This window comes from Musca domestica, unplaced genomic scaffold, assembly GCF_030504385.1.
Source record: "Musca domestica strain aabys unplaced genomic scaffold, Musca_domestica.polishedcontigs.V.1.1 32, whole genome shotgun sequence".
Taxonomy (NCBI): domain Eukaryota; kingdom Metazoa; phylum Arthropoda; class Insecta; order Diptera; family Muscidae; genus Musca; species Musca domestica.
Genome location: NW_026712311.1, coordinates 4,893,105 through 4,906,728, shown reverse-complemented (window position 1 = coordinate 4,906,728; position 13,624 = coordinate 4,893,105). Strand labels below are relative to the sequence as shown.

The 13,624-nt window shown below is 35.6% G+C and overlaps 3 protein-coding genes across 5 annotated transcripts in view; 1 reads left to right on the top strand and 2 right to left on the bottom strand.

The window, feature by feature from the left end:
* The window catches only part of LOC101897764 (probable phospholipid-transporting ATPase IIB), a 64,549-nt gene extending 59,662 nt beyond the window's left edge, over positions 1 to 4,887 (bottom strand). The window contains exon 1 of the mRNA XM_059125242.1: positions 3,230 to 4,887. Coding sequence (XP_058981225.1) covers positions 3,230 to 4,080 — 851 coding nt within the window. The 5' untranslated portion in view covers positions 4,081 to 4,887. The remainder of the gene's footprint in view (positions 1 to 3,229) is intronic.
* The window catches only part of LOC101900142 (circadian clock-controlled protein daywake), a 396,529-nt gene that overhangs the window by 153,209 nt on the left and 229,696 nt on the right, over positions 1 to 13,624 (bottom strand). The window lies entirely within an intron of this gene.
* Positions 7,061 to 13,624, top strand: part of LOC101898032 (DNA fragmentation factor subunit beta) — a 53,968-nt gene continuing 47,404 nt past the window's right edge. The window contains exon 1 of one of the 2 annotated variants that reach the window (XM_020038091.2): positions 7,061 to 7,548. In XM_020038091.2, the coding sequence (XP_019893650.2) occupies positions 7,288 to 7,548 (261 nt within the window). In that variant the 5' untranslated portion in view covers positions 7,061 to 7,287. The remainder of the gene's footprint in view (positions 7,549 to 13,624) is intronic. The other variant, XM_005187194.4, reaches the window with a different exon arrangement.

The window sequence follows — 13,624 nt, the reverse complement described above, 5'->3', positions numbered from 1 at the left end:
AAGCAGTCCAGTGAGAGGTTATGAAACGAAAGCTATTTCAATTGGGAACTATATTACAATTCTGAAAATCAGACCTAAGAGCTGTGGCGATTCCACATTTAAGTGAATAAAATTTACCCTTGCAGAATCGGACTTCTTATTATATTGTTGAGACAGAAATCGATCAATGGATTAGTTCGCATACCGGACACCTGAGAAAACCAGTTTCATACCGACTCTATCTTTAATTGAAGTAGATTCGAAAGGGTACTTGAATGAATGATTGCTATTACTTCTTTACCTCGATCTTAAATTGGTCAACATACGTTATTCTTAGGTTAAACAGAAGGTTCTCAACTAAAATGTATCATTTCGAAAAAATATTCGATCCGATCAGTTGGTATCATACCTATTTACATTTGGTCTATTTTAAATATTACCAGATAAGGAGATATGATGTACCACTATTGCCTAAGATTGTTTTTTTCCTAACGAGTTAAATTATCAGTTCCAGGCACCGTCTTCATGTCCACCAATGGGAAAGTATGAAAACTCACCCTTCAATCATCGAAGTCTATTTTTCCATTTTTATACCATAGCCAAAAAGTGCCTCAGCGAAATGTCAGGTGTCTTTGAATCAAATCAGTTTCAGAACATTTGGAACCGAGCTCGATTTATATTTACATATTGTTCCGCGAAATTTGTCCACGTATTTCTGGGCTTGTCCATAGCTATGTCGATCTTCGCCCCATTCATATATGCAATTAATTTAAATTGTCCTGGACGGGTTTCCGGTAATAGTGCCGTCTTCTTTAATTTAGAAATTCTGAATAGAATCGGATGTTAATTTCGCGCTCCATGGATATTCCAAATTTTGACCCTTTTGTGGGAAAGGAACCAGAAGGAGTGGACCGATATATCCCATCCTCCCAACATATCTTGCGTTAGTAGAAATAATGCAATGTGTGAAATATGAAGAGAACCGGATGCTTATTTCGGATTTTATGGTCGTTTTGGCTATTCAAAACTTTTGTGGGGTAGGTATCAGAAGCGAAGGTCCGGTCTCTACCATCTTTATAACATATCTAGTGTTGATAAAAATATTGAGATATGTGAAATATGAACAGAACCGGATGCTTATTTCGAATTTTATGATCGTTTTGGTTATTCAAAACTTTGACCCTTTGTGGGGTAGGTACCAGAAGGAAGTGCCCGGCATCTATCTAGCAGATCTGGTGTTGATATAAATATTTAAATATGCCAAGTCTGAATGGAATCGTATTGTGGGAGAGGTAGCAGAAGGAGTGGTCCGATATATCCCATCTTCACACCAGTTCTTGGGTTAATATAAATATTGTGATGTGTGTGTAATTTGAAGACAATCGGACTCTTACATCACATTTAATAAGAGTTATAATTAATGTTGACCCTTTGTGGGGGAGTACTTGATGGAGTGGACCAATATTGCCCTTTTTCACATCTGACCTAGCACTTTGGCAAATATTAGGATTTGCCAAGTTGGAGCAAAATCGGATCCTCCTTTCTCTTTCTGTCTGGAGGTACCGGAAAGAGTGGACCGATATTGCCCATCTCCGAATTTGATCAAAGTTTGATAATAATATTGCGATGTACCAAGTATGGACCAAGTCAGATACTTCCTTCTAGAGGTATCGTGCGTCCCAGCCAGCTAGCCAGACAGACGGACGGACATCACTGGATCGACTCCAAATGTCCTGAAACGGATTTGGTCCAAAGAGACCTGGGGTCTAAACCCGTTATTTCGATGAGGCACGTTGTGGCCATATCAAATGATATATACCTTCTCTAGCTGGGGGTATAAAAAGTAATATATTGCCCATTTTCGAAATTTCAAATAGTTTGGGAAATATATATTATAGAATTCTACACCATATTCAAATTCCGATTATTTTGCTATTTGGGGTTAATTTTACCATCGTGAACTTTTTTTCTTATTGCTTCATAAAGTTTGTTACTAAAATATTTTGAGGTTTGATGTTTGAGGTTTTGCGGTTTTATCAATAACTTATTTTTAAAAAATCGAATCTAAAATGAGAATATAAAAATCTGACTCTATAAAGTCGAATCGACTTTGTGGCTTTTACCACTAGGAAAAATAAGCTGCGGTTTGTAGAATTTGTAATAATAAAAGTCGTTCAATCAATCGATTGAAAATCGACTTTGGTATCCCTACTCCAGTTATATTTTAAATTAGACATTTTCTCCTTTCCAATTTCCACTATGCTTTCTACCCAGATTTAAATGTCCATCGGTAACTTAAAATAAACGGGGTCATATAAATGATGATCATATAAATTTATTGTAGATCTACTAGATTTGTAATTTTCTTCGATATCATAAAGGAGGAATCTGTTATCGTAAAAAAAAATTAATTTTTGCAGTTCAAGAACAGAGCTAATGTAAGTTTTGATTAAAGGTAATTCCTTGAAAATTGGTTCTTTATTACGAACCATGTTTCGACAACTTAAAACAATAAAACTTAATCACAATTGTTGCTACATTACCGATTTGGGGTATATATATTCCATATATTTTTTATTTTATTATATTTTTATTATTTACACTTAGTTTTTTCTTCAAAAGAACACTGATTTGCTCGTTTAGTATTTTTTTTATCTCACCACAGACAATTGACAGTTATAACCCATCATTCGCTCTTTACAGATGGAAATATAACAGCATTACTCTTTTGACACTTGATGGCATAACGGTCAACGAATAGATTGACATTTTACAAGACAATTACAATTGGAGTAAAGCACAGTGAGTTCACTTCAACTTGGCCTTTTCATAACTTTTTTTATATATTTTATCTTATGTTGGTATATATTTTATATATATAAAAAAACTTGTTTACACATCTCTTAAACCTTATGTTTAATTAATTTTGTTTTGATTTGTATTTTTTGCTAATTATTTTTTCTTTTTTTTTTCAAGAAACTTGTTTGACTTGTTATTTTTTTTTAAAAAAAAAAGAACACACATCACTTTTCTGATGGAGAGAGGTATAGAGGAAGAGAGAGAGCGCGCCAGCGGAGGAACACACGTAGTAAACAATCACCAGTCGCAAACAAACAAAACTTGTTTGATCATTTGAAAAAGAATAGGTATCAGATCTTTTTTATTATGTAGATTTTTTGGCAATTAAATTTTTTGCTTTTCTTTTTCTTTTTCGTTTTTTTTTTTTTTTTGTTTCCTTTTCTTTACTCACCCACACAAACACATTTTACACATATTGCCAAAGGAACGTCTTTTACTTTTTCGACGATTCTTTTGATAGAACACTGTTGTTGAACCATTATCCGGATCGATAACGGTTTGCAGGACCCCATTAACGGTTGTTGCCGCACCAGCAGCATCCCCACTACCATGGGATGCACCACCGGCCGACGCTGCAACTGGGGAGGTAGTTGTGGTTGCTGATTTTGGTTTCGTTGGATTTTCCATGCCGGACATTTGTATGGTATCGCTGTAGTAGTTGTATGAGCCCGTCATGCCCGATTCTAAACGTTCGGAGGCGTTGAAATTATTTAGACTATACGAAGAGGACGACGAATTGTTGTTGTTGTTGGTGTATTTGGCGGCTGAGGCCGCATTATTTATATCCGAGAAATCCGTTGATTTGGCGTAATACCGTTCACGGCTACGTTCATTGCGAAAACGTATTTGACTGCTACCGCCACCGTCCGCACCGCCGATACGCGTTAATGACGACGCTGAAGTAGAAGATGCTAAATTATCTCGTCTCGATGTCTGGTGATTATTGTTATTGTTGTACTTTGTTTGCTGGGTAGAGGGATTAGAACGTGCGAGCCGCGAAGACGAACCACCACCGACGACAGAAAAAATTTGACTGAGAAAATTTTTCTGAGTGCTGCCGTTACCATATGTTTGCGGTGAGAACAGAGAGTCATGTTGGCGGCCTCCACGTTTGTGGCGCTGCTGTTGTTGCTGTTGGGCAGAGTATTTATCGTCATGGTGGCGTATGAGTTCTGTCTCAGAATCCCCATCAGACTCTTCGTCGAAGTCTCTCAAAGGTACAACATCATTGTCAATTGTCATGTTTGGTTGCGATGGATGATGGTTATTTTGAAAAAGAAACTGTTATTGAGAGAGGCGGTGGGGAAAGAGAGCAATGCTGTTATTTGGCAAAGAGCGCGTAAACGTAACACAATGAGACGAGAGCTGGGCACACGGGGGAGGGAGTCTTGTGTTTACTATTGCCGCAGATGTGTGTTGAGAAAAATACACAAAACACAAACAAGTATCTGACAGCACTTATTGTCATTAGGCAAAACAACAACAAGAAATTATAACAACACAAACAAGTTGTTGTCTGTCTGCCTGTATTCTTTTTTGCTACGATATTACTCCACTGTTAACTGGGAGATGACTAATTTTTTTGAATACGTGGTCGTTGTTAGAGTTTTACTTTTCTTTTTCTCTTTTTTTGTGGCTGCCGGGGAAGACTCTGTTTGCATCCAAATCTGTTAATAAATTATTAACAAGTCTTTATTTGCACATTTTAGGGTACTCTTAAATGGTTTAGCCACTAAAGTAATACCAACAACTTGTGGCGCATACTTTTCTTTTATACACCCTTAGCTGATAACACTTATCTGGGCCGGGTGTCGTTAATTTTTTTTTATTATTCAATAACCACATTTAATTTAGACAGGCTTCCGTAATTTCACATGACCACACACACACAATTTTACATTTCATTCATAGTTTACATATATATGAGTATGTAGCTAGGTATATGTGGACAATTTTTCGCATTAGCCCAGTTTCTTCACGCTTTGCCGTATAACACCCAAATTTTCTTTTATTATAAATTTCTACACTTTTTGGCCACAATTTCATTTATTTTTAATTCATTGTTGCCACTACTTCTTTCATTTGTCAATATTTGGTGATTTTCACTTCATTTTCTGGCTAATAAACTTTAAGCAAATTCTTCATATTTTTTTTCTAGTTCCGTTCGTCTTTTAAACGCGTATACTTAATGTTGTTGGTGGGTATGTGGGGGCCGTCAAATTGGCATAAACAGCTGTTTGCTTCAACACTCTCACTGAGACACGAGAGAGAGCAAATTCTATTGCAGAGGAATTTGAAGATATGCTGCCAAGTTTTGAAATGTGAACAAAGAGATGCCACTACACATTTAAGTAAAAAATTCACATGAATATTGTGAAATGTAGATGGCGCTCAAACAAAAAAAAATTAAAATTAATAATATTTATACGTTATCTTCCTAAAAATATATATATAAACTGAGTTTATAATTAATTCAAATAAAGAACTAAAATACTTTGTATCAAAAATAAATTTTTCTATTTAAAAAGGGGCAATTATGTTCGAAATAACCAAAAAAATTTTAAAAGTCAGCCATTCAGCTACAAAAGGTGAAAATAATTCCTAAATCAGGAGTGCAACTATTTAACGACAGATTTAAGAAAAATGATAGGTTAGGGTATATTCCCATTTTTTTGGAGGGTATATTAAGTACGTCATTCCGTTTCCAACTCATCAAAATAACAATTTTAGACCTAACAAAATATAAATATATAATCTTGATCCGTGTAAAATTTTAAGACGATTTAGCCTTGTCCGTCTGTTGTAATCACGCAAGATTCAAAACGAATTAAGACAAGAAGCTAAAATTATGCACAGATCAGTCTTTTGTCTGCAGGGAGATCAAATTCGAAGATGGACAATATCGGTCCACGATATCGTATAGCCCCATATTCGGTATTTTAATGATTTTAGACATATTTTTTAATGAAATTTTCTGAAATTCTACACAAGGAGTTTCTTCTGAGTACTTTAACCCCTGGAAAAGGATTGTTTATATAATTCCACGATATTGTATATCCCGCATACAACGGTATCCTCCAATATTATTATTTTGACGATTTTAGCGACATTTTTTTACCGAAATTGTTTCAAATTTCGTTTATGAAGCTCGTAATGAGTGCTACATACCACATGAAATGGCACCATATATCGGTACATCCCGATATTCGTTATTTTGATGATTTTAGCCTCATTCTTCAATGGAATTGTCTGAAAATTCACGCAAGGAGTTCCTTCTGGGTATTCTAACCTCTAGAAGAGAAATTTCTATATAGGTCCACGACATCGTATAGCCCCATATAAAGGTTTTCCTTTTAGCGGTATTTCTCGACATAATTTTTTCAAGTTCCTTCAAAATGGTGGAGGGTATTTCAAGTTCGGCACGGTCGAACTTAGCCGCTTTCATACTCGTTTGATATCATAAAAGGGACATCTGTTATCGTAGTAAAAATGTTTACATAATTTGGTGACATATCACAGAAAAAAAAATAATTTGTATATCATCTCACGGTACCGCTCACCATTCACATTTACTTTACGAATCGCAGCATCTTCGAAGAAATACGGGCTAATGGTGGCACCAGCTCTTTATCCTCAGTAAACTGTATTTATTCTGCTTGCACCGATTGCTTTCGCAATGCTTCTGGCTGATTTTCACACCAAAATCTGTAATTCTAAAGATTTTCGTATCCATTGAGCCAAAAATGAGCTTCTTCGGTAAAGACAATTTTTCGATTTGGAGCACAAGATGAACTCTCTTTACAGAAGACTCATTTTTAAGATACAATGATTTTCATGGTTAAATTATGACCATTCATGGTTAAATCTTAGACTAAACTAAAGATGTTTGACAGTGAAAAAAACTCAAAATTTACGTAAGCTGTTTAAACCAGCGTTAGCAAAAAGAAAATCACTCTGTATACATAAAACATTCCTTGCATGCCTAAAAATGGGAATTTCTAGTTGCAAACGCGCATAAATACATCACAAGCTGATATAAGTTCCATTCCCCAAATTCAAAGCGTCGCCAAGCACCTTTTAAATTTTCAAATGTGGCAACACTCTCACAGGCAAACTTGGCATCACTTTCCTTCTCTTATCAATTGTTATTGTTTGCGGGTGTCTTTTTTTCATTCATAGTTTTTGTTTTTGTTGGAGTAAACAAAAACCTGAAATTGGGGATAAGAAAATCGATTTTTAAACATATCGATAAATTGACATCATACCACTTTTCGATTGTGTTCATTCATAGTTTTTCTTTATCGGAGTGAAGTGGAGCTTTGTTTTGTGTGTTGAGGACATCTACTTGTTCAAATGAGTCCTTAAATGGCCAAGTCAAGTTGCCAAAAGTAGTTGTGTGCAAAGCAAAACTGATTTTGAAAAGTCCCAAGTGAAGAAACAACGAGAAAAATGTTTAATTTCATCAAAGAAGCCATGTCGCCAACAACGCGTTCAAAAGCCATCAAATCAGATATCGCGGAAACGATGGAAATGTCAAAGGAAGCTGGTGAAAGTGTAAAGGAATCTTCCTGTTCCATTGTTGTGCAGTCCCCACCAGCTGTAAATCCAATAAAAGGCTATAAAATAACCGACAATGAAAGAAGTCGCAAATTTGGTGTTGGGGCCAATTCATTGGAAATGCTGAAAACAAAGGCCAAACTTAAATTTCCTGTAAGTATTTGAATGCCAATTATCATTTATCCTTTCCCAATTTAAATTGCGTTGTATCTTTTTGGTTTATATTGAGCCCGAAGGAGAGAAACGTTTTGTGTGACCTTGTGTTGATGTATCCAAAATCATGGTCAACTAAACAAGAAGAGTTTTGTTTTGTATACGACAACAACAACAAAAACAACATTATTGCTACCCATAAATCCCATTTTCTCAAAAGTAATCCTTATGAAATGGCCTTCTCTCTCCGTCAAACCCTCACCCATTTCCCACCCTTTACGCCTTCTCGTTTCATTGTTTGTGCCATTTGCTTGTGTTTGTGCAAGGATTTCAATGTCAGCTCCAATGTGAGCACACAACAACAACAACAGAAACAAGGTCAAATGCGCACAATCGACTCCTGCAATGACACCTGTTGTTGCTGCCTCCACCGTCGCCGCCATATGAATGAGGGCTCAGAAGGTTGCCTAGTCAAGTGTTGCTGGTGGTTTTGCGCTTTGGCATCACTCTAAGAAGGCCATTAAACTTTGCTAGATTGCATATGACTAGGCGTTTGGGTCTGGATAGCTGTGCCATTGCCATTGTTTACCTTCCACAGCAGCATGCAACAACAAAAACAAAAAGTGTGAAGCTCTGATGACTCTATTTGTTGTGTGTTGGTTTAGGGGAATGCAGGTCAGGGTTAATACGCATTAAAAGCGAAAGCCTAAAAGTCAAGTTCAATTTAATTGAAGGCAATCTGTGAAATTACGATCAAGGTTAGGGTTGAGCATGAATGGATGTTTGAAGGACATTGAGGAAATGTTTGTTTGATGATAATTACTTATAAAATGGCTTTATAAAATAAGTTTTTTTTGGATACGAATGAAACTTTAAGAAGCGTGGTCGTGGTCGTGGATCAAAAATTTTCTCCGAATCAAAGATTTTCTCCGTAGAAGAAATTTTGCAAGGGCAACTTTCCTAAAAGTTTCTTAAAAAGTATTCTTCCACAGATAACCCCTTAAAGGCATTTTCCCAAAAGCTAATTTTAAAGGGTTTCTCTCACAAAAGTCCTTCAAAAAGGCTTGCTTTAACGGCATATCTTCTGAAATCCCTCTTTCAGAGAAAATCTCTTAAAAGGACTTTTTCTACTAAGAGATATTTTGAAATGTCTGTTTCCATAGATGAGCTTTTAAAAGGTCTTCTTTCACGGTAAACGTTTTGAGAGGTATTTTTACACTGAGGGGGTTTTGAAAGTTCCCATCCATAGCAGACCATTGGCAAGGACAGCTTCTATCGAAGGCTCTTAATCAATTATTTTTCTCTGCAGGAACTTTTGAAAGGTCTTTATACCGAAAAATCATTTTGTAACGCCTTCTGGAGAGAAGAAATGTTTTTTTCCAGACCGTCCAGAAGACCTTCCGATAGGGTTTCTTTTACAAAATACCATTTGAAAGATCTTTTTCCACAGATGGCTCTTTTTAAATGTGTTCTTTCCAACGCGAAATACCTTTTCAATTTCTTTTTTCCGTAATAAACCTATTCAAAAATCTGTTTAAGAAGATATTTTAAAAGCACTTTATAGCCTCAAAGAGAACAACATCCATGGGTCATAGAACCTTTAAAATACCTTTTTTCCCCAGAAGATTTTTAACGGTGTTCTTTCCCTTTTATTATGAATGACTTTCAAGGGCATTAAAAGCCTTTTGGAAGGCCATTGTACGGACATTTTTAACATGCCTTTTAAGAAAAAAACCTGTCTTTTCCACAGAAGACCTTCCGAAAGTTATACTTTTACAGAAAGCATTTTTTAATAGCAATTCTCCCACAGCTTCCTAAGCCGATTTTCTAACCCAAAAAAACTTTTCAATTTCGAATTTCCAAAGCTGTCTAAAAAGACTTTTTTAAAGAAGGCCTGTGGAAAACACTTTGTAACTTTAGAGATTAAACCTTCCATAGACAATCTTTTGAAAGGCTTATTTCCTCAGAATATCTTTGGAAGGGTCTTCTTCCGCAGAATACATTCCGAAATGCCTTTCTCCAAAGAAGACCTTTTAAACCTAGAGAATAGCATAAATACAACATTAGGTAATATTTCACGTTGGTTGAGAAATAATAATCTAGTAGTAAATGTTTTCAATGTTGATGTGTTAAGAAATGTTATACTACTTTATATAACCAAGTTTCTGTTTTATCTATAGTAGTCTTTGATTTACTATTATATTACAATTCATGTTGTACATACTCAAGTTTTTTCATTCCTAATAAAACTTCTACTACAAAAGGTTATGAGCCCAGGAGTCTCTGAGAAAAATAAAAATTATAAAAATATAGAACTTCAAAAATTACAATAACTAATAACTTATAAAAAAAAAAAAAAAGAAGAAATGGATTTTGCTAAGCACATCAAGCCTTTGGAAAACGAAACGGACTATCCAATATGGAAACGGAAGATGCGTGATTTATTAGACTATCACGAAGGAGCAATTGACGTTATTGAAGGTAAACTAAAGAATCCAAATCCACCATCCTCTGATGCCACGAGTGAACAAAAGAAGCTGTACAAGGAAAAGTCGGACTTGTATAGAAAAGCAAACAGTTATGCAAAATCCATGATAGCAAGCGCAGTAAGTGACAATGTGTATCAAAAGATAATGGATAAAGAAACTGCTGCTGAGGCTTGGGAATCGCTAATGGTTCAATTTGAGGCTAGATCGAAGGATCAATTATTCAAAATATGTATTGACTTCTTCTCATTTACATGGAATTTAAGTGAAGACGTGAGCTTACATATTGCAAAACTCAAAAGTTTGTGGATAGAACTCAATAACGGATTGAAAGGACGTAAGGAAAATGAGCTCCCAGAAGTTTTATTAGTTTGCAAAATCCTTCAAATTTTACCAAGTCATTTTGATACTTTTAAGTCAAGTTGGATGCTTTTAACAAAAAACGAAGAGAAGAATTTTGAGGAAATGACCGCACAACTCTGTATGTATCAAAGAAATTGCAAAGGTGCTGATGTTAAGGACGAAGAAGCTTTAATGCTTAATAATGTCAAGAAAAAATTCCCACAAACCAATAATACAAAAACAAGCAAGAAAAATGGTGCATGCAATTATTGTCATAAGAAAGGTCATTGGATACGAGATTGCAGAAAATGGATAAGTGATGGTAAGCCTATAAAAGAAAAGAAGGCTGAAGCAATAACTCCTCAACACCAGATTTTACCTTTAATGTATGAATAGATTAACACAATTAAGGAGGATATTTCAAAGAATTGGTGGATTGATAATGGCGCTACACGACACGTGGCAAATAATAGAAATGTATTTAAATCTTTCGAGAAGTTCAAGGAATGTTGCAAGATTAAAGCGGCCGGTGGTGAAATGTTAGATGTAATTGGGAAAGGTACAGTTGATATCAAGTCTTATGTCAACAACAAGGTAATCCAAATCACACTAACAGATGTTTGGTACGTTCCAAGAGTGTCAAGGAACTTATTTTCTGTTTTATCTGCACAAGACAAGTGTTCAAACAGTGAATTTAAGTCAACAGCAACTGAGTGTGAACTTTGGGTCAATAATAAGGTGATATTAGTTGGTCATCGGGAAAAAGGAGGCACATTGTATCTAGCGGATATTGAAACAGTCATCTCAAATTCAACAAATGAAGTAAATTTAACGGAATCTGATAACACATTGCAACTATATCATGAACGTTGGGGACACCAGAATAAACGCCATGTACAGAAGAAACTAAGGGAGGAATTTGGTATTAATGTAAAACTTGATATGCAAATTTGTGAATCCTGTATTTATGGAAAGTCACATCGATTACCTTTTGGTACTAGAGAGGTTTCTAAAAGACCAGGCGAATTAATGTCAGCTGACGTATGTGGCCCATTCCATATGTCTTTCAGCAAAAGGAAGTATTTGGTCATATTTAAAGATGCATACAGTAAATATTGTTTTGGATATTTCTTGAAGGAAAAATCCGAAGTTAAAACTGTATTGAAGGAAGTTCTAGCTTTTTCAGAAAATCAAGGAAATCCAATAAAAGAATTTTTGAGCGATAATGGTGGCGAATTCGATAATAATGAAGTAAAGCAAATTCTAAAGAAATATGGAGTTACACAGAGACTAACTGCTCCCTACACTCCGCAACAGAATGGTGCAAGCGAGAGGGAAAATAGAACTGTAATTGAGATGGCCCGTACTTTTAAGTACTCGAATAAGAATGTCCAATTTCCTGAAGCTATTTGGGCTGAGTTAGTTCGTACCGCCATATATATTTTAAATCGTACTCGCAAGACACCAGTTGATGACAAAAGTCCACATGAACTTTGGTTTGGAAGAAAACCCAGAATTACTCATTTGAGAATAGTTGGAAGTGAATGCTATGTCCATGTTCCAAGTCAGAAGAGGAAAAAGATGGATTCAAAGGCAATCAAGGGACATTTAATTGGATATGATACTGAAGAGCGTTATAGAATTTACATCAAAGAAAATCAGAGTGTAATTTTGTCAAGAGATGTGACATTTAATGAACAAATTTCAAAATGTGACGATCAAAAGCAAGAGATGAATGAAGAGTTTTCAAATAAGAGAGCTGAAGAAATAAAATTGCCATTTAAATCATATGAGAGATCTAAAGAAGAAGTGTTAGAAGAAGATCATATTCAGCCCAGTACACCAAGATATATTCAAGAGATTCGTTGTGATTCACATTGGGAAGATGAGATGTTTGAAGAATGTTCGGAAGAAAATGTATCCAATGAGAGTGATTTCCGTGGATTTGATACGATAGAAAATACAATTAGAAATCGTTTAAGAGATCGATCAACGCTACATAACTCGAAGTATGATGACTATGTTATGGCTGCTCAAGATTTTATGTGTGAAGTACAAACACCTACCAGTTTTATTGATGCTGTCGAAAGTACAGAAAAATATCATTGGATAAAGGCAATGAAGTCAGAAATGAATTCCCTCAGAGAAAACAACACGTGGGATTTGATTCAACTTCCAAAAGGAAATAAGGTACTCCCATCAAAGTGGGTTTATAAGATAAAAACTAACCCTGATGGTAGTACAGACAAATACAAAGCAAGATTAGTTATAAAAGGATACAAACAATGCAAAGGTGTAGACTACAATGAAACCTTCAGTCCAGTTGCAAGGTTGGCAGCGATACGAGCTATAATAAGTATAGCTGCAAGTGAAAAGATGCATCTATCTCAATTTGATGTATCCACTGTTTTTCTTTATGGCCACCTTGAAGAAACTATTTTTATGAAACAACCAGATGGTTTTGATGACGGCACAGGAAGAGTTTGTAAGCTTAAAAAGAGTCTATATGGATTAAAGCAAGCTCCGCGGTGTTGGAACCGAAGATTTGGAAAATATTTATTAAAAATCGGTTTTATAGCAAGTGACGCCGATCCCTGTATATACATACGAAATCAAGAAGGGAATAAATTAATACTAGCTCTTTATGTAGATGATGGTCTAGTAGCTGCCACAGACCCCGGCGAGCTGGAAACATTTTTGGAAGAGTTGAGAAGAGAATTCAAAATAACCACAAAAGATGCAAGTTATTTTTTGGGTCTGGAAATAAAGGCAAATGAAAGTGGAATATCAATCAGTCAGGAAGCATACGCAAAAAGAATTCTGGGAAGATTTAGGTTTACTGATTGCAGGCCAGTTTCATCGCCTATGCTGAAAGGAGAAAATTTCGAATCGGGGAAAGACAATGTGAAGTGTTCTCAATTTCCATACAGACAAGCCGTAGGAGCCATTATGTATCTTATGTTGGGAACAAGGCCTGACTTAGCTTATAGCATTGGATTCCTTTCAAGAACATTAGAAAATCCATCCAACGAAGATATTACCCGAGTTAAAAGAGTTTTTCGTTACATATCTGGAACAATTAATTATGGAATATTTTACAACAACGAACATGCTCAAGAGCTAGAATGCTACAGTGATGCAGATTTTGGAGGATGTTTGAAAACCGGAAGATCTACATCTGGTGTTGTTGTAAAATTTGCGGGAGGGGTTGTATCATGGTTAAGCCAGAGACAAGCTATGGTAGCAAC